General features: G+C 44.3%; 1 protein-coding gene across 3 annotated transcripts in view; it reads right to left on the bottom strand.

Moving 5' to 3' along the window:
- Positions 1-27,500, bottom strand: part of nf1a (neurofibromin 1a) — a 165,778-nt gene that overhangs the window by 104,683 nt on the left and 33,595 nt on the right. For 2 of the 3 annotated variants that reach the window (XM_088380781.1, XM_088380783.1), the window contains exons 16-24: positions 19,959-20,082; positions 12,658-12,904; positions 11,256-11,329; positions 7,829-7,912; positions 7,175-7,561; positions 5,647-5,786; positions 5,408-5,530; positions 646-729; positions 441-557 (exon numbers count right to left, since the gene is read on the bottom strand). In XM_088380781.1, the coding sequence (XP_088236907.1) occupies positions 441-557; positions 646-729; positions 5,408-5,530; positions 5,647-5,786; positions 7,175-7,561; positions 7,829-7,912; positions 11,256-11,329; positions 12,658-12,904; positions 19,959-20,082 (1,380 nt within the window). The remainder of the gene's footprint in view (positions 1-440; positions 558-645; positions 730-5,407; positions 5,531-5,646; positions 5,787-7,174; positions 7,562-7,828; positions 7,913-11,255; positions 11,330-12,657; positions 12,905-19,958; positions 20,083-27,500) is intronic. The other variant, XM_088380782.1, reaches the window with a different exon arrangement.

The raw sequence follows: 27,500 nt of genomic DNA, 5'->3' as shown, positions 1-27,500 counted from the left end.
GAATACGAAGTTAAATTTTATGACTCGGTGTATAAGTCGAGGTCGATTTTTTTCGGTCGATTTTGGATCGAAAAAGGTCGACCAATACACCGGCAAATACGGTAGGTAACCTGCGCGGCACGGATGGGCAGGTCAAATGTTCAGGCTCTGTCAATCCTATGATTGGCTGTGTAGTGTAAGTGAACCATATCATATCATTGGCTGCACACCTGTCAATTACTGATTTACACTACAAAAAGGCACAGAAAGAAAATAATTTGTCCACTTGATTAGATTAGATTATGTCTAACATTAGATATTAATCAATCAGTTTATGCTGAATTTTATTTTGTGCGCAGCATGGAGTTTCTTGTGTGCAGAGACTGCGCAACCAGTGCGCACTTGCGCAGCTTAGAGGGAACACTAAGAAAAAATTAAAAATTAAGAAAATATATTCTAACTTGAGAAAAAGCTGTGATTTGGCCTCCATTAGCTCCACTCCATCACCCTCCTCAGGTTGCAGAGGAAGACCAGCAAGCAAAGAGACAACTGCCTCCATACTGGCCTGGTCAAGATCCCTGCATCACACACAGACGGGCAAGAAACAATGAAGAATGCAGTCAATACTGTGGTCAATGTAAGACACTACTGGCAACCAAGCTATACCTTGTTAAACACTTGATGTCATCATCAGCTGCTTGATTGGAAGTTCCCATCACCCAGTCAGTCAGGTACTCCACCATCTTATTTCTTAAAACAAAATCAATGATGAAAACTCACAGCAGAAATTGTCACAAAAAGACCATTTTCCATCCATGACTCAAGGCAGGGGTGCTGGTACCCATTTATAACCCAACTCACAAGAGGCCTGACTTCCAGCTTTCACAGACGGATGTATGACTCAATGCTAAATGTTTGTGCTCGACCATAGTTTTTACTTTTGGTGTACAAAATACTCAAACGTCACCAGAGCTTCGCGACTTTTTAGCATCTACTTACGAATGACGCACCAGCCCAGACACAGAGTAATAGGGCAAAAAGTGTGACTTTTGGGATAGTCCGACATGTATTATTTGCTTTTACATTGATTCCTATAGAAACATTGCTTCTACTTACAAACGTTTCTACTTACAAACCCGATCGCGGAACCAATTAAGTTTGTAAGTAGTACACTGTGTGCACAAGTGTGAATTTTGACCATATGATCATTTTTATACATATTTTCCAACACCATGGTGTATAAGCTAGAATGCTTACTCTATACAAGCAAATTAAGTGATGTATAATTCATATGAGGAATGGTAGGGCCTAAGAAGATCAACAAAAAGAAAAAAAAGAAATTTTTTTTAAAAAGCCTTTCAAGGGGTTGCAGCACTCTTGAAATTGCTAAGATAAGAACCATCAAACATTTCATTGCAAATAGTCAACAGGGTTGCGGGAAACTTGTTAAGGAAAAACACGCAAATTAACTGCCAAAGATTTGAGAAGACTCAATCTTGAAGCGACCAGAAACCCTAACGCTAGCATTAGCTTACTGGTTAACTTGACTGCAGTGCTTGTTTACTAGACGTGTTTGTAAATATTGTGAGGGGATTTATTGTGTTACGTGGTATGCTTGAGTGCTACCATATTCTGGAACTTTCACTTCAGTACCCAGAAATATCAGGTGTTTAGTGCTCAGAGACATGGCCAAGGTACGGAAGGTTGACACCCAACTACGACTGAACAAGACATACACGTCCAAAGGCCAAGACTGGGTCAATAAATATCAGAATACAGATTTTACAAAGATCTTATGGACTGAGGAGATGAGGTGAAATTGACTCTTGATGGACCAGCTGGAGCCATGGCTGGATCAGTAACGGCCACAGAGCTCCACTTCAAAACAGACACCAGCAAGGTGGAAGCGGGGTACTGGTATGGGCTGGACACATATCATGGAAAATCCCCTTTTTTTGCTTTTATATTCATTTTATTGTGCACTTGGTGTCTACAAGATTGTAGAAAAAGGTAATCTATCCCTATAGGTGTTGCAGAGATGCTTTTATGATCCGTTTGGGGGCTATATTTTTTACTTCGTTCAGTTTTCTCCATTTTCTCTTACGTATTTTTATCTATTACGTCACATCCGTTGAGGCGTGACTACCAAGCAAGGTACTGGGTGAGACCAAACTATTTCGCAAATCTGCCATCTTTATTACTCGGAGACACTTTTGTAGTCCAGAAAACTCATGGATGCCAAAGTGGAGAGACCAAAATGTTCTGTTGTTGGATGCATCAATCCATACAAGTCATTGCACCGTCCCTCAGCATCAGAACCTCAAAGAAGTGCCTGGTCAAATTAAATTTTTCAAGCAGTGTTCCCACATCTGTGGGCAAAGTCCTGCTTGTACAATGACGAGTGTTTCAGAAATCTTTTGCCTGTATAGAGAAGGATTTACCGAAAGACTTTGTTTCGTTGATGTTTCGTTGTTGTTTCGTTCAGTTCCTTCAATGTATGGAAACGACGGACACAGGAAAGCGGTAAGCTTGAGATGACACAAAAATAAACTGTATTTCACTTTCATATTATTGCGTGTCTATGATCCACTTGTTTTCATAGCATTAGCGTCAGTCTTTCTACTGATTTTAGAGCTGTGCGCTCTGTGTTTTCACTTCTTGTGGGTGTATTTTAAGTAACGTATTTTTCTGATTAAAAGTTGCTCCGGAGTGCAAGTCGCATCAGCCATAAAATGCACAATAAAGGGGAAAAAAACATATATAAGTCGCACCGGAGTTTAAGTCGCATTTGGGGGAAATCTATTTGACAAAATCCAACACCAAGTACAGACATAAACCAGCAAAAACAGGCTAAACAATACGGTATGCTAACGTTACATAAACACAAACGAGGAGCTGAGAACAGGCCTGACGTAACATTAACAGTTATTCAAATAACTATAACATAAACAACACCTTAAACAAACCATCTATGTCACTCCGAATCATTAAATCCATCGATCGAATTCTTCGTCCTTTATGTAAATAACGCCGTATGTGCGCCGTGCCGCTGACATTTGACTGACTTGTCGTCAGTTGCAGTTCAAATTATTCCACAGGCCCATATAACGATATATAAACTATATATCAAATAGCTATAAGAAACAACTATTTTATCAAACCATCTGTGTCACTCCAAATCATTAAATCCATCGATCGAATTCTTCGTCCTTTATGTAAACAACGCCGCGTGTGTGGCGCGCTGCTGACGTCGGACTCGTCGTCAGTTGCAGTTCAAATTATTCCACAGGCCCATATAACGATATATAAACTATATATCAAATAGCTATAATATAAACAACAATTTTATCAAACCATCTGTGTCACTCGAATTCTTCGTCCTTTATGTAAACGCCACGTGTGCACTGCGCCGCTGACGTCGTCAGTTGCAGTTCAAATTAGCAAGTAATCCCTAGCTACATCGCAGTTCGTTTATCGTGGTTTCACTACATCGCGGATTTTTGAATTTTGGAAATTTGTGAATAATTTCACATATAAGTCGCTCCTGAGTCTAAGTCGCCCCCCCACCCAAACTATGAAAAAAAAACGCGACTTAGGGTGTTTTCACACTTGGTCACTTTCTGCCCTCTAAACGAACTCAGATCGATGACTCAGCATTTTTTCGTGCATATGTGAACACGCCAACCGTACTCAGAGCCCTTTAAAACGAACCGTACTGAGACCACCTGTTCGCTAAAAAGTCAACGGTTCGGTTCACCTAATCTGTGCATTGTGAACACAAAGCGCACTGGGTTCACTTTCCCTTTTTGCACTGTATTGAAACCTCCTTGGCTTGCCGTAGATTGGTCACGTGACTGCAGGCGCAAAACCAGAAAGAGAACTCGGTCCTCTTTGAAATACACTCACAATGTGAACACAAAAAGAACTGAGTTTGTTTGCTCTTGGTCCACTTTTTGGTCCACTTAAAGAGGCCTGACTGGTTCTTTTAAAAGGGTCCAGGTGTGAAAACACCCTTATACTCCGAAAAATACTGTAGTTGTATCAGATGAATTGCATCGAAGGTGCTGTATTATTCTTGGGGAACACAATAATGTGTTAAATACATGTGTTAGCTTCTCGCTAACGCTAGCATTACCTTATTGGTTAACTTGACTGCAGTGCTTGTTTACAAGACATGTTCATAAATATTGTGAGGGGATTTATTTTGTTACGTGTTATGTATGTATGGACAAGTCTTCGACCGTTGACATCTTTTGATCAATTAAAATTTTTGCGGCGCAAGTAAGCGCTACCTTGGCTAATAAACTACAAATATGTCCGACTGGAAAGGCAGGCGCACACCTTGCAGCCTGGAGGGAATGGGGTATGAAGTACCTCATTTGCATTTAAAGAGACCGCACCAAAACAGCTAGCTCAGTCGTACCTCAGAACAAGTAGAAAAGAGGGACGTGTGATGCTATCAAAATATGGAATCCAGACAAAAGCGCCGCTGTTCCACCTTATATAGACCACAACAGAATGAGTAAAACGTAAAATGGAAGAATTTACAAACGTGATATGTAAGCATTAAGATGAGCTAGTTGGACCTTTTCGAGTTAAAGATAGACTTAAAATTAACTCTAAAATTAAAATAATAATCAATTTAAGTTAACCTACTGCCAGTTTTTAGAAGACACTTTTTTCAAGCGGTGGTACAGGAAAAGGTTTGCATCTTTCAGGAACACCATGATTCCCATTGCATGCAGCAAAGTACAAGGCCTTAAAGATGATAGAATAAAGACGTGGCCTCCTTCTTCACCTGACCTAAATTCCATTGAAAACTTGTGGGCCCTTCCGAAACAGTACACCTCTGTGAACAATGTCTGGGAGGCTGTGGTGGTTGCTGCACAAAAAGTTAATCGTCACCAGATCAAGAAGCTGATGGACTCCATGGATGGAAGTTTTATAACTGTTATTAAAAAGAAGGGTGGCTAATTGGTCACTTTTTTTTTAATGTTAATTTTAGATTTTGAGCTATTATTCTCATTTTAAAAAATATAGTAAACAACTGATTTTGTGAAAAATTGAGTGAAAAATTAGTCAAGTGAAAAGTGAACATTTTCCATTTTTACATTAGTTGCATAATAATTCTGCACACTCATGCCCCATGCAATGTTTGAAATTGCCCCAGTGGAAATGATTTGAGACAGCAAATGTTTCCTCACAATGTGGATTTAAGAAATAACTTTTGATTAGTATATAAATACAGATAGCAGTTGTTCAATTATTAATTATGTTGTCTTTTTTTTTTTATAAAAAAAGGCTCCTCCAGTTGCTCCAATGAAACGATTCATGAGCAAAATTGCAGCTCCTCAAAGAAAATTGGTAATTCTGAGCCATTTCATTTATTATATACAACAAGTGTGTAACTGTGGAAAAAGCAATTTACCTGAACTTCATCTCCTGGCAAAAGGACAGGTCATCTCTTCTCTCCATCATTACCTCTACTAGCTGGCACAATTTGGTTTTGATCTGGATAGCATGTACCATGTTGCCAAGAATGCGAACATACCTTAGAAAAACACAGCCAAATGTCAAATCGCCAGTCGCCTCGTGCGTCTTGCATATTTTCAACTGTTATATATAGTTGTAAAGACACCACGCATGTGCACTGCAGTTATTTCTGACCTGACGAGGTTCAGCATCATGGTCTCAATGCTAGCCTGTCCTAGGTGTTCAGAACTGCCCTCTGTGTGGTTATCCAGCAGGTTTTTCATTATTGCAATAGTCTGCTCCACAAATTGGGTGTTAGTGTCATTGATTGGAACCTGGAAAAGTACAACCAAAGAGTAAATTTCAAACAAACAATGCATTAAGAGCATCTAGAACCACGTCTTACATCACAGGTGTCAAACTCAAGGCCCGGGGGCCAGATAAAGCCCGCCACATCATGTTATGTGGCCTGCGAAGACAAATTATGCATATAATTCGTGACATTATTAGAATTGCAAATTGTCTTCACTTTTAATATCTTTTTTTTTTCTAATATTTGACCAGTTTTTACTCGTCTGATTTGAAAACGAGTTATTTGTCAGTTTGTTTTGTAGCTTTTACTGTATATAAGGTGTTCATACATTTATTTGGGTTGACAGTGACATGCGGCCCGTGAAAAAAACTAGTTTGACACCCCTGTCTTACATCATTATGCTATGCTTTTTACTTATGTCTAGACTTACGGCCCTTGACTTTTTCAACACACAATCATAGCTAGGCTCGATTATAGTTAAGTAGTACAGCTTAGCAGTACAGCAAACTACCTCAGGTGTACAATTGAACGTCTTTTTAGTATGAGGCTGTTGGCCATGGTAGTTAAATGCATTTTATTGTGTATGCTGCGGAAACTGAGTAATACTGCACTGTCCAGATCAGAACCTCAAAAAGTTGAAGCAATAGTAGAATGTTTTTTTTTTCTTCATGCAAGCCATTTATCGTTTGTACAGTAGCAATGACGCAGCATTACAAAATTTGCTTGGACAATGTCAGCAGTTCAGCTCACCCATGTTGTTTTTGACTCAGCATGCACAATTATTGAAAAGAAAATCTGAATGATGTTACAATAAAGATGCAACCTTGCAAATTAGAAGAAATATGAATGTTTTAAAGAGGTAGTTTGCAGTTTTCAAACTGATAGCATGAGTTGAACGGAGTTGAACTCCTCCCTCCTCTACCATTAACATCGTAAACCACGGCTGGCAAATTTGCTACCATGTTGCAAAAAGCTTAATGTTATTGGTTTGATAAGGTTTATATTTTTTTTATGTATGTGAACAATTGAAACCAAAGGTGGTGGCGTCCCCACGCAGCTATAGTGTGCCTGCAAAAGTCGCTTCTGCCTCCACAGTCACAATTGCTCTCAATCAGTTGGTGCTTTTAAAATATTCAGTTAAAAAATATTCTACTGTCAGATCAAACATATACTTTAACTGGATGAAAAAAAACATTATTTTAAGTTCAAATAAAGCTGCAGGAAAATGTTTATGGCCTCTGAGTAATTTATAAATTAGCTCCCGTGTAATGGCGTAGCCGAGAAAAACATTGTCATGTGTTAAACAACTATGGGTAAATAATCAATTAGTTATTGCCTTTGGGGTACTTAAGGTGAACAAGAAATCAATAGGAGCAGATATCACATGAGGGGTTAAAAGCCTCCACTCACCGGACCCTGTGTGTCAAAGAATTTACCAATGCTGTTCCTCAACTTATTGAAGAGCATGGGGTAAAGGGCAGGGCTAAGCTCCATCCCCAGCAAGTCTTTAACGTTGGTACGAACATGAAGGCCCACTCTGTCATGGCCACACACCAGCAAGGACAGCAGCCGATCGATAAAGCGGCTGACTGGTGTCTCACTCGAAGCTGAGGAGGAGCAGGAGGCTGAGGCCATAGGATTGGAGAGCTCACATGGGCCCATGGAAATCATTGAATGCTTGCGCTCATTCATGGATCCCATAGGTGGGCTATAGGTGGCAGGGCCAGGAGTGCTGCGTTGCTGGAGGCACACACCGCCCAGGGCACACAGAAAGCCTGTCATGTTGATCCACTCCTGCTGTTGGAATAGGACACAATCAGTGGATGGCATCAGGGTCTCCCCTACACTTTAATTATATTACAGCGGGACCTTTAAGGACCACATTGCAATGATAATCCCTGTTAAAATGTGGATATTGATACTGGCTACATTGCTTCATAGTGGCTCTTTTATAAAACAAGCACCAGCGTCTTTAACAGAACTACATTAACCTCAATATCACTCAAATAATGAACATCGCAGATAAATAGAAATAGTAGACTGATCACTCTGTAGGATACTTACCTGCCCATCATCTGCCTTGTTTTTGGGGAAATGTAGGATTTGTTTTGTTGCTTGGTCCCACTTAGCATATGTGTCCTCCCAAGCCTAAAGTTGGAACAATCACAACCAAACATAAAGCCATTGACAACGACATTTTTAAGATAACAGTGGAACCCCGGTTCACAAAACACTTTCTAAAAAATATGCATGGGCTATGCTTCAATTCCCGACCAGTCATGACATGAAAACAAAAAGCTCATTTATGGTTCATAATGGACCGCGTAAATACAACTGTTATCATCTGCCATGCATTGAAGAGATCTGTGTTATGTATCTTACTTTTTCGTTTTGCCCTAAAGTAATCCCCAGTATCACATCAAAGTAACTGAAAACTTGTGATGTTATGGTGTCATTAGGAAGCTTACAACTGTACAATTGCTGTGGGAAAAAAATGAGGTAATAACAGCTTCAAATAAAAATGGTGTTTGCGTTTATGATCTCGGTCTGCAGTTCGGTTTGGCGAAATCAAACATCTGTAATATTGTACGAATGCTCTTTCCTGACATCAAAAGACCCTTAATAGGCACACAAACGAAGAAATAAACAACATCCCCACATAAACATACATGCTCTCGACGCTTTAACTTTGAATTGTCTATATTACGGGTACTACCGTAATTTCCGGACTATACGTCGCGTTCTTTTTCATAGTTTGGGTGGGGGGGGGCGACTTATACTCAGGAGCGACTTATGTTTTTTTTTTCACAAATTTTTACTTGATCATTAAGACATCACTTACTTACAAGTAGTTGACCACTTTCCATGTTATTTTTAGTATAGTTGATCACTTCACATGCTTTTATATCTTTATCTTGAACATATTCAAAACATAAAAAATAGAGAAAACATCAAATAAAGTAATTAAAACTTTAAAGCACTATATCCAAGTCCACTGTCTGCTGTATGTACACTTGCTCCATTTTTGCTCCTCTTACATTTATTATTATCATTTATTATTATTTGTTTATTTATCATTTATTCAACACTCTTATTTATTCATTGTTTGTGCCTTCTTGGGTTTTTTTGTGTTGCTTGTATGCATATGTGTACTATCTCACCGAGGGATAGTGGGAACGTAATTTCAAACTCTTTGTGTGTCTTGGTATATGAGGAAAAAAAAAAAAAAAAAAAAATCGACAATAAAGCAGACTTTGATAAAGCAACCAAATAAACAAAACAAAAAACTACATCTGAAAAAAATTATATTTTCAGACGAAACTGGATGAGGGCGCTCTAAATTTCACCGTTGGCCGTGACTCAAGAAAAATGGCACCAAAAAGAAACTCATATTTTGCAGGTTACAAACTTCAAGTTGTAAAATACAGTAATCGAGCAGCAGAAAGAAAGTTTGGAGAGCCGTAATGTACCAAGGGATTACTATTTCAAGTGACGTCAGTGGCACGGCGCGGCGGTTGTTTACATAAAGGACAAACGTACCCACGTAAGGACTACCGGCATCATTAGCGGTGATCATTTCTAAGTGACACGGAGGACAAAGAGTTTGGATTTGGAGTGACATAGAAGGTTTGAAAAACTATTATGGCTTTTACGCACGCCCGGTCCTACTCCACTGAGTCGGGGGCCGGCGCTCGGCCGAGTGGCTGTCCGCGAACAGTGCATGGGTCTCGGACATGGCCATTACACACGCCCGGTCCTATGCCATGGAGCTCTCGTGTCTGGAAGTCCACGCCGACACACGCTTGGAAGTTTGTTTTGTTTAATAAAGAGCCGTTTACCAAACCCACGTCTATACTTGTACTTTGTTAACGCTACAATATAGTTATATACTAGATCTGTGGAATAAAGACGAGGCTGACGTCAGGGCGCACGCGCGGCGGTGTTGACAAAGGACGAGAAATTTGATCGATGGATTTAATGGATTTAAAGTGCACGGATGGTTTGATAATATTATTGCTTATATTATAGTTATTTGAAATATAGTTTATCTATCGTTGTGTGAGCCTGTGGAATATTTTGAAGTGCAAGCGCCCTCACCCGCGCACACCCATTGTTGACAAAGAACGATCGATGGATTTAATGAATTGGAGTGACACCGATGATTTTATAAACGTGTGATTTTATAAAGCCTGTTGCTATCGTATCGAACGATCGATAGATTTAATGAATTGGCGTGACACCGATGGTTTTATAAACATGTCATTCATGTAATAGTTGTCCTTAATCACTCTATATGTTACGTCAGGCCCGTTCTCAGCCCTTTGTGTTTGTCACGTTAGCATACCTATCGTTTAGCCTGTTGTTGCTATCGTTTAGCCTGTTGTTGCTCATTCATGACTGTTTTTGGTGTGGGATTTTGTCGAATAAATTGCCCCGCAAAATGCAACTTATACTCCGGAGCGACTTATATATGTTTTTTTTTCACTTTTTGGGGCATTTTATGGCTGGTGCGACTTATACTCCGAGCGACTTATAGTCCGGAAAATACAGTACGTGTCCTCTCTGCATCATTTGCAGCCTGGTCATCCTGGAAGAGGGATCCTCCCGTGGTCTCTTCCCAAGGTTTCTCGTTTCCCCTAGTAGGAGTTTTGAGTTTTTCCTTGCCCTCCTGGGAGTTTAAGATCAGGGGATGTTTGAGAATAAGAATAACAATAATTGAGATCTACCGGGGTGAAATTCCTTGTTTGGAATGCCCAAAGATGGCCAGTAAACTTCTTCAATCTTGAATTTAGCATCGGTGGATAAAGCTGGGGGCGGGGGTGTCTAAGAAGTACTGAGTCCTCCAACTGTAGCAATGAGCTCCACGGAAGGCGGCTTGTGTGGCACAGCGCCATAGCCAAGATATAGTCAACCACCGGTGGTGGAGAGTGGCTGCCACCAAACAAAAACGGCAGAAGGGAAAGCAGGATCCACCACAGCAAGACAGATGGATACACTAGCCTGCCTGAGTCCATCACTTGGAAGGAGTGAGCAAACCCAGGCAGTGAGGGCTAATCGCACTGAGACAGGTGAATACATTTGTCCAAAGAGGAGGCTGGTGATCGCTTTAGAAAGGCTATCAGTCTGTACGCAAAATGCTACAATGTTGTCCGGTGTTTTGATAAGTTTTATTTATTTACAGCGTGTGTTTTCACTCATTACTATATTTTTACCAACACACTGATGTGAAAATATCTGTTCTGGGGCTGGAATGGATCAGTTCTCATTCATCTCAATGCTTAGCAATATTGCCTAGTTCGCGAACATTGTCTTTTGGCGACGAAGACTCAGACTGAATTAAGTTCGTCAACCAAAATTCTACTGAAATTAAATTACAATATATTTTATTATTGTCATCGCATGCATTCATACTACCTATAGGTTATTTTAGCTGCCATGCATCCAAACATATGCAAGCTGACTTGATACAGAAAGATCAGAATCACTTCACCTCCATGTTTCCTGGTGTGGGATGCTCGATTCTCCTGAGCAAGGCCATTACTCTCTTTTGCAATGTGGAGCGGCCTAGGAGCAAAAACTTTACTTAATAAGGATGACAAAAAAACCTGCAGCTTTTCTGATTGATTGATATGTTCAATAAAGAGCAATCAAATGCATAACATAAAAGACAAAAACAAATCAAATGGAAAAAACATCAACAGAATTGTTCAGTGCAGTTTTTACTGTATTTTCCAGACTATAAGCCACTACTTTTTGCACAAGTTTTGAACCCTGCGGCTTGTAGTCTGGTGCGACGTAGTATCTATGGATTTTTGTGATGTCTAATACATTCATACGCTTGTTAGTAAAATTGTTCTGGACCACTGTTGTGCGGCACCGCTTCGCTGGGCAGAGGGATATGTGACCAGACACACGGTCACTGGGGGTAAGTGGTGTGTTGATCCTATGTCTGTCCGCCAGACAAATAGTGCCCCACAATTGACACGAACAAGAGACAAAACGAGACCACGACAGACTCGACTGGAGAAAGGAAGCTTTTATACACAAACTCTCATTATGGGGGACAAAAGAAATGCATATGAGCCACTTTTAAGGTAAAGGCAGTTGATTTGGCTCTTGACGAAGGAAATAGAGCTGCTCATATACTGTAGATGTTTCCTCCGGCCATTAGAGGGCACTGGACTATTGTTGATGACATCTTGTTGCGTCACCCTTTTCAGTATTTATTTCCCAGTCATGTCTTCTCCAAAGCTATACATGTAGTATCGCATTGCCAAAGTTACCCCTGTAATTAGTCCCATTTTATCTATTAGTTGTGTGTTGCTAGTGTTCCCTAAACATTAAGTTTATTATGGTCGTTGTGGAGATTCATACATGTTTGTACGTTTGCAGAGCTCCTTCGTCTCTGTCAATAAACGTTAAGTTAATAAAAGGTATGCGTCTCAAAAGAACCACATCTTTCCTGACAATCTTCTTCGTGTATATTCTCTTGCAAATGGTAATTAAACATTAAAACACCTGCGGCCCGGCCTATAGTCTGGTGCGGCTTTTATATGAACAAAACAAGATTTTCCCTTTATATTAGCTGGTGCGAGTTATAATAATCAGGTGTGTCTTATAGTCCGGAAAATACAGTATGTTCAAAGGGAGTCGTAGGAGAAATAGAGAAGAATATCTAGTCTTATGGCTTGTTATGTATACATTTCTAGAAATTATGTAACCATATTACTTCACAAATATGTTTTTCACATAGTTTATCCCAAATGGAGACAAAAATAACACTCCCCTTTTCATATGTTCAAAAAATTATGTATGAGCGTGACGTGTAAACTCATTATTCCACTAGAAAAAAAAAAAAGGCTCAGATTCCACATGATCTTGCTTTGCCTCACCTGCTCCCATCATGTTGCTTATGGAGGCAAGTTCACTGAAAGTAGCATAGTTGGGCAGGATGGTCTGGACGGACACCTCATCAGCAGCGCTACGAATATCAGCCTCTTCACAAAGGTGGCGGAAGCATGACATGGCAACTAATACAGCCTCTGTGTCTGGACTCCACAGGAACATATAAAGACACACTTCAAGCTTGGTCTGAGCCTGCCTGCAAATTGGAATACCTCCACCCATGGTGGCACACTCCTATTGGAAGGACAAAGAGATGCATTAATAATTGCTGACACAGCATGATACATACATACAGTAGCCGTGTATAAATACCGTAGAACCTCGGACCTCAACACTACTTTGTTCCAGAAGGTGCAATTTTCCCCATTAAAAATTATTGAAAACGCAGTAATCCGTTCTCTGTTCCTTACCCTAACGTTGCCTTTTTTATACCACAATTGCGGAGCAAAAATACATTGAATATATAAATTAAATAGAAATACATCATTAAAAACAGTAAATTTAATATCTACATACATCGACATTGATGAGGCACTGAATCTATGAATGCGGAGGTCGAGAAGAGATGTGGGGGGGCTCATTGTTTGAAAGGAGAATCCCTTTCCATAAAAAAATCTCGTGGCTGCATTTTGTCAGTGTTTTCCTTTGTTTTGTCCACAGGGACTTGGCTGGTAAACCCTGGTAACCCCCTTAGCAACACTAACAGTTTCTATCTATTCCTCAAAAATGAATTTATGTTCAATTTCGGCACTTTGAATTCCAATGCCAAGTCCACCACATGAACGCCTTTTTCATACGTGTTTACGATAACCTTTTTCAACTCTATTGTTGTTCTTGTCACTTTCCTCTTTTGCTTTTTTCCTGCGTCTTTCTTGAGACCCGTGTTTTTTCTCTAGAACAGCTTAGCCTGACAGTGGTCTACAACCGGCCAAACAACAACGCCGACCAACGGCGACTAGCGACAGCTGTAACGAACTATTTTGTTGACAATGGCCACGTGAGTCGGGTCGGTTTCCGAATTTTTTTCCGAGAACTAGGACAAAGACTTCCTGGCATTTTGCGTTCAGAGACGGTTGACTTCCAGGATTCCACTATACAGTCACAGGCACATACTATATTGGTGTTAACTTGGCCTGTTTGCCACAAGTACAATCGCTGGCATCGGGCAGAATCCTCATTCCTCCAAAGTCATAATTTTTCAGGTGACACCAAAAATAGCATTTTTTTTCAACCATTAACAGTGCTTCATCAAACAGAGCGAGCTATTTTCAACATATTCGATTGGACAATAATCTGTATAACACCTTCATGTGTGGATTGACTATTTGTATAGATTTGTGAAGAAAACATATTTTTTCCCAATTTCTGACATGGAAGGTTCCCGCCCGATAACAGCAATATGTTGAAACGTACAGTGGAGACTCGGTTTTCGACCACAATCCGTTCCAGAAGGCTGTTCGAAAGGTGAAGCGATCCAGGGCGCTTGCTTATAGCACTGTGTTGGCTCATATGATGAGCTCTTGTTTTGTGAAATAAAGAGCCGGTTACCAAACCCACGTCTTGCCTGGTACTTTGGTAACGCTACAGTATAGTTATATACGTAGCTCTGTGGAATAATTGGAGCCGCAACTGATGACGAGGCTGATGACGAGGCTGACGTCAGCGGCGCACGTACTTCCGGCGTCAACAGCTGTGTTGTTTTTTTTTTTTTTTAAATGACACAAGACGAAGATTCCGATGGATTTAATGATTTGGAGTGATGTGGATGGTTCGATAAAATTGTTGTTTATATAATAGTTATTTGATATATAGTTTATACACTGCTCAGAAAATTTAAAGGAACAGTGTTTTATCAGGGTATGGCATGAATTCAATTACACTTTTCTGATAAGGTTTTGGTCAGGTACGCGGCAGAGGGGGTTGTTAATCAGTTTCAGCTGCATTGGTGTTGATGGAATTAACAACAGGTGCACTAGAGGGGCAACAACGAGATGGTCCCCAAAACAGGACTTCTTTTGCAGGTGGAGACCATTTCAAGTTCCTCCCTCTTGATCTTTTTTAACTGGTTTTCCACGAGTGTTGGCTTTAGCTAGAGTCATTATCACGACTGGGAGCATGAGGCGAAGTTGAGCAGATTGTCCAACTCCTCCAGGATGGCATATCCATGCGTGCTGTTGCAAGAAGATTTGATGTGTCTCCCAGTACAATCTCCAGAGCATGGAGGAGATTCCAGGAGGCAGGAAGTTACTCTAGGAGAGCTGGACAGGGCCGTAGACAGTCCTCATCCCATCAGCAGGACCGATATCTGCTGCTTTATGCAAGGAAAAAAAGGTTGAGCACTGCCTGAGCCCTACAGAATGACCTCCAGCAGGCTACTGGTGTGAATGTCTCTGTCCAAACAGTCAGAAACAGACTTCACGAGGGTGGCCTCAGAGCACGACGTCCTGTAGTGTACCCTGTGCTCACTGCTCAGCACCGTGGAGCTCAATTGGTATTTGCCATAGAACACCAGAATTGGCAAGTCCGCCACTGGCGCCCTGTGCTTTTCACAGATGAGAGCGGGTTTACCCTGAGCACCTGTGATAGACATGAAAGGGTCGGGAGAAGCCAAGGAGAGCACTATGCTGCCTGCAACATCATTCAGCATGACTGGTTCGGTGGTGGGTCAGTGATGGTCTGGGGAGGCATTTCCATGGAGGGACGAACAGACTTCTACAGGCTAGAGAACGGCAGTCTGACTGCCATACGGCAGTCTGACTGCCATTAGGTATAGGGTTGAAATCCTTGCAGTAGGTCCTGGGTTCCTCCTGATCCACGACAATGCTCGGCCTCATGTGGCAGGAGTATGCAGACAGTATCTGGAGGATTAAGGAATTGACACAATTGAATGGCCCTCACGATCACCTGATCTAAACCCGATAGAACTCCTCTGGGACATAATGTTTCAGTCCATCAGACGCCAGCAGGTTGCTGCTCAGACTTTACAGGAGCTCACTGATGCCCTGACAGATCTGGGAGGACATCCCACAAGACACCATCCGTCATCTCATTAGGAGCATGCTGCGACGTTGTGAAGCATGCATACAAGCACGTGGGGGCCACGCAAGATATTGAAAATAATTTTGAGTTGCAGAAATTGAATATAGGCAAAATAGACAAGCCTGCCACATTATTTCTTCACTTTGACTTTTGGGTTGTCTATATAATGCGCCCTCTGTAGGCTGAAAACTTTTATTTCCATCAAATGATGTGGCATCTTTTTGTTCCCGAGACATTAAACTGTCCATATCAGTATGGATATCCGACATTTTTGTTGTCACCATCGAAATCTGATGTATTTTCAAAGTGTTCCTTTAATTTTTTTTGAGTAGTGTATATCGTTATCTGGGCCTGTGGAATAATTTGAACTGCAACTGACGACGAGTCTGACGTCAGCGGCGTGCCACACACGCGGCGTTGTTTACATAAAGGACGAAGAATTCGATCGATGGATTTGATGATTTGGAGTGACACAGATGGTTTGATAAAATCGTTGTTTATATTGTGAAATAATTTGAACTGCAACTGACAACGAGTCCAACGTCAGCGGCGCGCTGCACACGGGGCGTTGTTTACATAAAGGCCGAAGAATTGGATCGATGGATTCAATGATTTGGAGTGACAGACAGTTTGATAAAGGTATTATTTATGTTATAGTTATTTGAATAACTGTTAATGTTACGTCAGGCCCGTTCTCAGCTATTCGTTTGTGTTTATGTCCCGTTAGCATACCGTATCGTTTAGCCTGTTTTTGCTGGTTCATATCTGTACTTGGTGTTGGATTTTGATTTTAGTTCGGAAAAATACGGTATATAAAATTGACCAGATTCTGACATACAAGGTATGGCAAACTGGCTTATGGCGGCCCAATAGGGCCACTACAATAGGACCACTACCTGTAAAGGCGTAATGTAGAATCCTGAAATCCTGAGTAGACAAGACTATGAAAGAGTGTTCCAGCTAACTGATATGTCCATCCATCCATCCATCCATCCATCCATCCATCCATCCATCCATCCATCTTCTTCCGCTTATCCGGGGTCGGGTCGCGGGGGCAGCAGCTTTAGGAGGGACTCCCAGACTTTCCTCTCCCCAGCCACTTCATCCAGCTCATCCCGGGGGATCCCAAGGTGTTCCCAGGCCAGCTGAGAGACATAGTCTCTCCAGCGCATCCTGGGTCATCCCCGGGGTCTCCTACCAGTGGGACATGCCCGGAACACCTCCCCAGGGAGGCGTCCAGGAGGCATCCTGATGAGATGCCCGAGCCACCTCGTCTGGCTCCTCTCAACATGGAGGAGTAGTGACTCTACTCCGAGTCTCTCCTGGATGACCGAGCTTCTCACCCTATCTCTAAGGGAGAGCCCGGACTTCCTGCAGAGAAAACTCATTTCGGCCGCTTGTATCCGGGATCTCGTTCTTTTGGTCACGACCCAAAGCTCGTGACCATAAATGAGGGTAAGAGCGTAAATCGACCGGTAAATTGAGAGCTTTGCCTTTTGGCTCAGCTCTCTCTTTACCACGACGGACCGGTACAGAGTCTGCATTACTGCCGACGCTGCACCAATCCGCCTGTCAATCTCGCGCTCCATCCTCCCCTCACTCGTGAACAAGACCCCAAGATACATGAACTCCTCCACTTGGGGCAGGATCTCATCCCCGATCCGGAGAGGGCGTTCCACCCTTTTCCGACCGAGGACCATGGACTCGGATTTGGAGATAATGACCCTCATCCTGACCGCTTCACACTCGGCTGCGAACTGCTCCAGTGAGAGCTTGAGATCACAGCCTGAAGAAGCCAACAGCACCACGTTGTCTGCAAAAAGCAGAGACGCGATGCTGAGGTCCCAGAACCGGACACTCTCAACGCCTTGGCTGCACCTAGAAATTCTGTCCATAAACATTATGAACAGAATCGGTGACAAAGGGCAGCCTTGGCCAACCCTCACTGGGAACGAATCCGACTTACTGCCGGAAATGCGGACCAAACTCTGGCATCGGTGATACAGGGACCGAACCGCCCTTACCAGTTGGCTCGGCACCACGTACTCCCGAAGCACCCTCCACAGAACCTCCCGAACGCCTTCTCCAATTCCACAAAACACATGTGGACTGGTTGGGCGAACTCCCATCCACCCTCGAGGATCCTGCCGAGGGTATAGAGCTGGTCCACTGTTCCACGGCCCTGGCAAAAGCCACACTGCTCCTCCTGAATCCCAGGTTCAACCTCCCGGCGGACCCTCCTCTCCAGCACCCCTGAATAGACCTTACCAGGGAGCTCAGGGAGTGTGATTCCCCTGTAATTGGAACACACCTCCGGTCCCCCTTCTTAAAGAGGGGAACCACCACCCCAGTCTGCCAATCCAGAGGCACTGTCCCTGATGTTCACGCAATGTTGTAGAGGCGTGTCAGCCATAACAGCCCCACAACATCCAGAGCCTTTAAGAACTCCGGGCGGATCTCATCCACCCTGGGGCCTTGCCACTGAGGAGTTTTTTTAACTACCTCAGTGACTTCGACCCCAGAGATTAGAGAGTCCGCCTCAGAGTCTCCAGGCCCTGCTTCCACAATGGAAGGCATGTAGGTGGAATTGAGGAGGTCTTCAAAGTATTCTCCCCACCTCGACGTCCCGAGTCGAGGTCAGCAGCACGCCACCTCCACTGTAAAGAGTGACGTTGCACTGCTTCCCCCTCCTGAGATGCCGGATGGTGGACCAGAATTTCCTCGAAGCTGTCCAGAAGTCTTTCTCAATGGCCTCGCCAAACTCGTCCCACGCCCGGGTTTTTGCCTCAGCAACCACCGAAGCTGCGTTCCGCTTGGCCATCCGGTACCTGTCAGCTGCCTCTGGAGTCCCGTAGGCCAAAACGGCCCGATAGAACTCCTTCTTCAGTTTGACGGCCTCCACCGGCGGGTTCCATGATTGCCGCCACGACAGGCACCAACGACCTCACAGCCACAGCTCTGGTCGGTCGCCTCAACAATGGCCGCGCGGAACATGGTCTACTCGGACTCAATGTCCCCCGCCTCCTCCGGGACGTGGGAAAAGCTCTGCCGGAGATGGGAGTTGAAGCTCTTCCTGACAGGGGATTCTGCAAGACGTTCCCAGCAGACCCTCACAGAGCGTTTGGGTCTGCCAGGTTGGACCGGCATCTTCCCCCACCATCAGAGCCAACCCACCACCAGGTGGTGATCAGTTGACAGCACCGCCCATCTCTTCGCCCGAGTGTCCAAAACATGCAGCCGCAAATCCAATGACACGACTACAAAGTCGATCATCGAACTGCGGCCTAGGGTATCCTGATGCCAAGTGCACACATGGACACCCTTATGTTTGAACGTGGTGTTCATTATAGAAAATCCGTGTCGAGCACGGAAGTCCAATAATAGAACACCGCTCGGGTTCAGATCGGGGGGGCCGTTCCTCCCAATCACGCCCTTCCAGGTCTCACTGTCAATGCCCACGTGAGCATTGAAGTCACCCAGTAGAACAATGGAGTCCCCAGAAGGAGCGCTCTCCAGCATTTCCTCCAGGGACCCCAAGAAGGGTGGGTACTCTGAGCTGCTGTTTGGTGCATAGACACAAACAACAGTCAGGACCCGTCCCCCCACCCGAAGGCGGAGGGAGGCTACCTTCTCGTTCACCGGGGTGAACCCCAATGTGTAGGCGCCCAGCTGGGGGCCAATAAGTATACCCACACCTGCTTGCCGCCTCTCACCATGGGCAACTCCAGAGTGGAAGAGAGTCCAGCCCCTCTCGAGAGGGTTAGTACCGGAACCCAAACTGTGTGGAAGCAAGTCCGACTATGTCTAGTTGGAACTTTTCTGCCTCGCACACCAGTTCGGGCTCCTTTCCAGCCAGAGAGGTGACATTCCATGTCCCAAGAGCCAGCTTCTGCAGCCGGGGATCGGACCGCCAAGGTCCCTGTTTTTGGCCGCCACTCAGCTCACAATGCACCCGACCCCTTTGGCCCCTCCCACAGGTGGCGAGCCCATGGAAAGGGGGACCCACGTTTCCTTTTCGGGCAGTGCCCGGCCGGGCTCCAACTGATATGTGAGTATCTATAATTTGTTTGAGATACAAGCATATATGTGTGTATCTTTATGTTTAATGAGTTCTCAGCAGATGCAGATAGCAAAGGGGACCCTTACTGTATTGTAAAGTAGGGTTTTGACAACATCAAGTCGAGTCAACAATTAATAAGAGTACACAATGGATGCCATATACTTGGTGCTGCAGTTGGGCACACAGTACCTTGTTCTTGAGCAGAAATTTATTTCTGCAAATTAGGATCTCTCGCAACCACTTGAGAACTTCGGTGCCATTGACCATTTGCTGGCCAATCAGTTTGCGGCAGATGAGGAACAGCACCTGTGAACTAATGGAGAAGGATACGTGTCATATAGGGCTCAAGTAAATAAACGCCAAATTAGCACCATAAAGCGCTTCGGGTTAAAAAGCGCAGACTCAATTCCGGGGACTTTTCTGTACTTAATCCACACATAGGACGCACCGCATTATAGGGCGCATGCATGCCATGACTTACAGTAGAAAAAAATAAAAAACATCACAGGAGCAAGGCAATCATTTCCGTTGTACTTTATTCTACTATTTAATCATGTAATGTATTGTACACACATTGTTAATCAATATTAATACACAAATCCATCAAAATCTTCATCATCTGTATCCAAATTAAACAGTTGAGCAAGGTCGCCATTAAACATGACAGGTTCTCTCTCGTCATTGCTTATCTTGCACTTCAAGTATTTCGTTCACAACAAAAGTATACATTCCAACACCATAAAAGTAAAAAAAAAAAAGTCAAAGTCAATTTCTGCTTGATTGTCAATTTCTTCACATGCCAAGACACACAAAGAGATTGAAATTACGTTCCCACTATCCCACGGTGACAAGACATAGTTCACAACGTACATACAAGTAAACAACACAAGAAAAATAAAACAAGAAGGCAAAATTAATGAATAAATAAGAGTGACGAATCAATATTAATAAACAAATAACACAATAAATAAGTACAGGATGCTACGCAGAAGGGGGAAGAGAGTTCAGGATCCTAACAGCCTGGAGAATGAAGCTGTTGGTAAGTCTGGCGGTGCGGGAGCGCAGGCTCCTGGACCTCATCCCAGAGGGCAGAAGATCAAACAAAGAGCGAGTGGGGTGACTCACATCACTCACAATTGTGGCCGCCTTGCGGGCGAGATGGGAGGCGTAAAGCCCTTCAGGGAGGGGAGTGAAGCACCAATAATCTTACGTGTTCACTATGCGCTGCAGGGCCTTCATGTTGTATTCAGTGCAGCTACCACCCCAGACAGTGATAAAACTGGAGAGGACGCTCTCAACGGTGCCACGGTAGAATGTAGTCATGACAGCCGGAGGAGCACTTGCTCGCCTGAGTTTCCGCAGGAAGTACAGGCGGCGCTGAGCTTTCTTCGCCAGTGACGCAGTGTTGGCAGACCAGGAGAGGTCCTCACTGATCTGCACCCCCAGGAATTTGTTGCTGCTCACCCTCTCCACCAGAGCACCGTCGATAGTCAGCAGCAGGTGTTGGGTGTGACCCTTCCAGAAGTCAACAACAATTTCCTTGGTCTTGTTGACGTTCAGCAGGAGGTTGTTGTCCCTGCACCACGCGGTCAGAAGGTCAACCTCCAACCTGTACTGAGTCTCGTCGCCCTTGGTGATGAGAACCACCAGAGTCGTGTCGTCAGCAAACTTCACTATGCGGTTGTCGCTGTAGGACGCAGTGCAGTCATGCGTCAGCAGGGTGAAGAGCAGCGGACTGAGCACACAGCCTTGGGGGGCCCCCGTGCTCAGCGTGATGCTGGCGGAGATTTTGTCACCAACACGTACCACCTGAGGCCTCTGACAGAGGAAGTCCAGTAGCCAGTTGCAGAGGTAGGTACTGAGGCCCAGCTTATCGAGTTTGCAGATGAGTTTTTGTGGCACAATGGTGTTGAAGGCAGAACTGAACTCCACAAACAGCAATCTCACATACGAGTCCCTACTCTCCAGGTGGGAGAGGGCCGAGTGGAGGGCAGAACAGATGGCATCCTCAGAGGACCATTTGGCCCGGTACGCAAACTGGAAGGGGTCTAAGGTGGGGGGAAGAATGGATCTGATGTGCTCCAAGACAAGCCGCTCAAAGCACTTCATGATGATGGGCGTCAGTGCCACGGGGCGGTAGTCATTGAAGCAGGACGGAGCAGGCTTCTTCAGCACAGGTACGATGGTGGCAGCCTTGAAACACGAAGGGACGATGGCCTGCTGCAGGGAAATTTTAAAGATATCCGTGAAGACACCCGTCAGCTCCCCAGCGCAGTCCTTCAGCGCTCGACCTGGGATGTTGTCAGGGCCCGCCGCCTTACGGGTGTTGATGGCGGCAAGCGCCCTCCTCACGCTGTCGGCAGAGAGGCACACGGGCTGCTCGTGTGGACGGGGAGTGGTCTTCAGCGGGCAAGTGCTGTTCTGAGCATCGAAGCGAGCATAGAAGCAGTTAAGATCGTTGGGCAGACGGACGTTGCCCTCACAGCTCTGTGGCGCAGGCTTGTAGTCCGTGATGGTTTGAATGCCCTGCCAAAGGCTCCCTGCCTCCCTGCTGTCCTTGAAGTATGCGGTAATCTTGCAAGAGAACGCCCTTTTTGCTTCCTTGATGCCCCGGGACAGGTCGGCCCTCGCTGCCCTCAAGCCAGCCTTATCCCCCGCTCTGAAGGCTTCGTCCCTTGCCCTCAGCAGCCTGAGGACAGCCCCCGTCAGCCATGGCTTCCAGTTAGCCCGAGTGACGATGGACTTCGAGTGCGTCACATCATCAATGTACTTTGTGACGTAAGAGGAAAGTATACTCCTCTATGTCTGTTCGATCGTTGCAAGTAGCCGCCCGCTTAAACATGTCCCAGTCAGTAGTGCCAAAGCAGTTGAAGTGTGTTTAACTCTGTAGTCTTAATACAATAAATCAAACTCTCAATCTCAGACATCTGGTTTGGTAGACATTCTTTCTTTAAGTATTTCCGTCAAAAGTAAACAGTTGAACAATATAAAGTGTGTTTGCTGTGTGTGTGTACGTGTGTGCGCAAGAAACCCGTGGCCTGGCTCGTGTAAAAACACTGGCTCCGACTGGTCACCATGAAACACGTCTCTGCCTTAGCCAATCATAATAGCTTATCTCGTTATTAACCCACCCAGTCTCCACTTTGTGTGTGGAGCGGCAAGCGATGCGTCAGGATTACGCAGTTTATTCAATCAATTCAAATAACGCATGGCATTTAATGTTCAGTAACGATAACGCCGTTATAACAACAGAAACAGTAATTGGTTAGATTACCACGCTACTGAAGAAATAACGCCGTTACCTAACGCCGTTATTTTAAATGCCATTTTTCCAAACACTGCTCTTCTGCAATTATCCCTGCTTTTCAGAAAGCTTGAATTGTGCCTCATAAGCATGCCTCTTTGCTGATGCCATTTTAAAGTGTCCTAATGCAGTTAGCTTTGCACAAAATATTTATTTATCAACGTATAGTTCTCTGATTGGTTTACTGCTGTGGCCTACATATTTTACAAACAAGGTAATGTTCTCTGATTGGTTCATAACATATTACATTTACATATTACATTTCTGTGCCAGCAGCCACCCAACAACATTTACAGATTTTTGAATTCAATCCATACAAAAGGCGCACCTGATTACCATATTTTCCGGAGTACAAGTCGCAGTTTTTCTCATAGTTTGGCCAGGAGTGCAACTTGTACTCTGTTGCGACTTATGTGTTAAATTATTATTGCGACTTATGTGTTAAATTATTAACACATTGTTATATTATTTTGCACGTTATTTTCACACTAAACCGCAAAAGGGCGCTCCAGGCCTGTGTTGATAATTGCGTTGATGAGTCTGACGTAAGCGACGTAAAAGAGGAAGCGCCTCAACTTCTACGTCTGGTGTTAGCGGAGTTGATTAAAAGTGACACAGAGGATGAGGATTTCATTAGATTTGGTGATTTGAAGTTACACGGATGGTTTGGTAAATGTGTTAGCATGTTATTTATGGTATAGGAATCTGAATACCGTATTTGCCGGTGTATAAGTCGACTCAGTGTATAAGTCGACCCCCTAAAATTTGACGGAAATTTACGATTTTATGATATATCCTTTGTATACATCGAGCTCAATTGTTGCATTATATTAAACTTCAAAATTCAATCAGAAATATGAGAAATTTATTGACGAAATGTGTTCAAATTCCGGGAGGCCGTGCGCATGCGGCTGTTTATAAGCACCGCGGAGGACATCGCGGAGCCTCATTCGACTTCCAGCGGCCAGCGAGCTCGCGCACGCCGCCCGGCACCACCGGGAGGCCGGAAATAGCTCCAAGCCGAGCGGATCGGCACTTTTTAAGCACCGCGGAGGAGATCGCGGAGCCTCATTCGACTTCCAGCGGCCAGCGCACTCGCGCACGCCGCCCGGCACCACCGGGAGGCCGTGCACACGCGCCAAGTGGCCAGAAATAGCTCCCGCCGAGCGGACCGGCTCTTTGTAAGCACCGCGGAGGACATCGCGGAGCCTCATTCGACTTCCAGCAGCCGGCGAGCTCGCGCACGCCACCCGGCACATCCGGGAGGCCGTGTGCACGCGCCAAGTAGCCGGGAATACCTCCCGCCGAGCGGATCGGCTGTTTATAAGCACCGCGGAGGAGATCGCGGAGCCTCATTCGACTTCCAGCAGCCGGCGAGCTCGCGCACGCCGCCCGGCACAGCCGGGAGGCCGTGTACACGCGCCGGGTGGCCGAAAATAGCTCCGGCCGAGCGGATCGGCACTTTATAAGTACCGCGGATGAAATCGCGGAGCCTCATTCGACTTCCAGCGGGCCGCGCACTCGCGCACGCCGCCCGGTTCAAATTTTCTAAGTGCCAACGGCTCTTGCGCCATAAAGAGTCCGCCTCGGCTGGTTCCCCATGTCGGCCAGAACAAGTGAAAATTCGGCCTCTTCCCCTGGAAGTCCGGCCAAGTTTGGCGAATATTTTCAAAGTGCGAACGACTTAACCGCCGTAAAGTGTCCGCCTCGGCTGGTTCCCCGTGTCAGCCACCACAAGTGAAAATTTGGCCTCTTCCCCTGGAAGTCCGGCCAAGTTTGGCGAATATTTTCTAAGTGCCAACGACTCAACCGCCGTAAAGTGTCCGCCTCGGCTGGTTCCTCCGGTCGGCCAGAACTAGTGAAAATTCGGCCTCTTCCCCTGGAAGTCTGGCCAAGTTTGGCGAATATTTTCTAAGTGCCAACGACATTCATTTAGACATGGCGATTGAATGTTTACGTACCGGCAGTTATTGTCTTTGCTTGACGCGCGATGACTCGCACATTCGCTCAATACCCAGTACTTCCCCCTAGCAGTCATCGTCGCTGCCTGGCTTTCGATGTCCGTTATTGAGATGAGAATATTTGAAATTGTTGCTGAGGATGCGTGTTAATGCGACGAACGCTTTATAATGATTCAGTTTCTCGCTGTTTGATGAGCCTGACGGACGCACACCCACGCACAATGAGATGCATGAGAAACGGCCTTGGTTACCATCACATTTGAAGCGATGAATACGAAGTTAAATTTTATGACTCGGTGTATAAGTCGAGGTCAATTTTTTTCCGCCGATTTTGGATCGAAAAAGGTCGACCAATACACCGGCAAATACGGTAACTCTTAATATGTTATGTTAACATACCAGACACGTTCTCAGTTCATTGTTTGTGTCATGTAACGTTAGCATAACTTACAATTATTCAGCTTGTTTTTGTCTCTATTCTATTTTTTATTTTAAATTGCCTTTTCACGATGATATGTCTGTTCTTGGTGTTTGATTTCATCAGATAAATTTCCCACAAAAATGCGACTTATATGTCCTCTTCTTTATTATGCATTTTATGGCTGGTGCAACTTGTACTCCGGAGCGACTTATAGTCTGGAAAATACGGTAAAATGTGCACCTTCGATTATTGAGGCTTTTAAGTGTGCCTTATAATGCGGAAAATATGGTAAATTGTTATACCGTATTTTTCGGACTTTAAGTCGCGGGTTTTTTCATAGTTTGGGTGGGGGGGCAACTTATACAGAGGGACGACTTGTATGTGAATTTTTTCACAAATTTTCAAAATTGAAAAAAAAAAAAGGTGAAACCGCGATGTAGCAAAGGATTATTGCAATTTGAATTTCAAGTGATGTCAGCGTCGGGTCAGCGTCGCTTTAGCGTCGCGGCGGTTGTTTACATAAAGGACAAAGATTCGATCACGGGATGACGAAGATGACAAAGGGCCCCACGTACTACCGGCATCATTAGCAGCTTTGTTTGTAAGTGACACGGAGGATGAAGAGTTTGAAGGATTTAATGATTTGGAGTGACACAGACGGTTTGAAAAACTATTATGGCTTTTACGCACGCCCGGTCCTACTCTATGGAGCTCTCTTTCACCTCCGCGGATGGAAGTCGGGGGCCGGCGCCCGGCCGGGTGGCTGTCCGGGGACGGTGGATGGGGCTCGGACATGGCTTTTACGCACGCCCGTTCCTATTCTATGGAGCTCTCTTCCACCTCCGTGGCTGGAAGTGCCAGCTCCGTGGATGGAAGTCCATGCCGCCACACGCCTGGAAGTCGACGCTGGTGCTTGGGGCCGTGTGGCGGTGAACTATTTAGGTTATAGTTATTTGATATATTTTATTTCGTGTAGCAACTTGTATATGTTTTTATCGTTACAGTTCAGTAGTTGTTGGCTCGTTGAACTTTTGTTTTGTTAAATAAAGAGCCGTTTACCAAACCCACGTCTTTCCTTGTACTTTGTTAACGCTACAATATAGTTATATACTAGATCTGTGGAATAACGCCGATGCTGACGTCAGGGCGCACGCGCGGCATTGTTGACAAAGGACAAGGAATTTGATCGATGAATTTAATGATTTGGAGTGACACAGATGGTTTGATAATATCATTGCTTATAAAATAGTTATTCGATATATAATTTATATATCGTTATATGGACCTGTGGAATATTTTGAAGTGCAGGCGCCGTCAGCTGCGCGCACCCGGCCTGCATTGTTGACAAAGGACGATCGATGGATTTAATGATTTGGAGTGACACAGATGGTTTGATAATATTATTGCTTATATAATAGTTATTTGATATATAATTTATATATCGTTATATGGGCCTGTAGAATATATTGAAGTTCAACCGCCGTCAGCGGCGCGCACCCGGCCGGCATTGTTGACATGAAGGACGATCGATGGATTTAATGAATTGGAGTGACACAGATGGTTTTATAAACGTGTTATTTATGTAATAGTTATTTGAATAACTCTGAATGTTATGTCAGGCCCATTCTCAGCTCTTCGTTTGTGTTTATGTCACTCTAGCATACCTATTGTTTAGCCTGTTGTTGCTCGTTCATGTCTGTTATTGGGGTTGGATTTTGTCAAAAAAATTTCCCCCAAAATGCGACTTATACTCCGGAGCGACTTATATGTTTTTTTTCACGTTATTGTGCATTTTATGGCTAATGCGACCTATATTCCGGAGCAACTTTTAGTCCGAAAAATATGGTATGTATCAGATTTTTTTCATGTCAATGTGATTACTACAATTCTGATCTTTCCCCAATTTCACAGGCCAACGTGGATATGAATTGGCGCCAACTGCCATCTGGATATTCAGGTTGTGCTTATGTGACCTATATGACATCACAAGATGACAAATTTCACAATTGGAAAAGGAAAAGTAGATGCATTTGAGTTGATAAATA

The sequence above is a fragment of the Syngnathus floridae genome, chromosome 7, assembly GCF_059516105.1.
Source record: "Syngnathus floridae isolate MCC-2025c chromosome 7, RoL_Sflo_1.0, whole genome shotgun sequence".
NCBI classification, from domain to species: domain Eukaryota; kingdom Metazoa; phylum Chordata; class Actinopteri; order Syngnathiformes; family Syngnathidae; genus Syngnathus; species Syngnathus floridae.
Note: the sequence above shows the minus strand (reverse complement) of the source record. Positions and strands in the feature narration are given on the sequence as shown.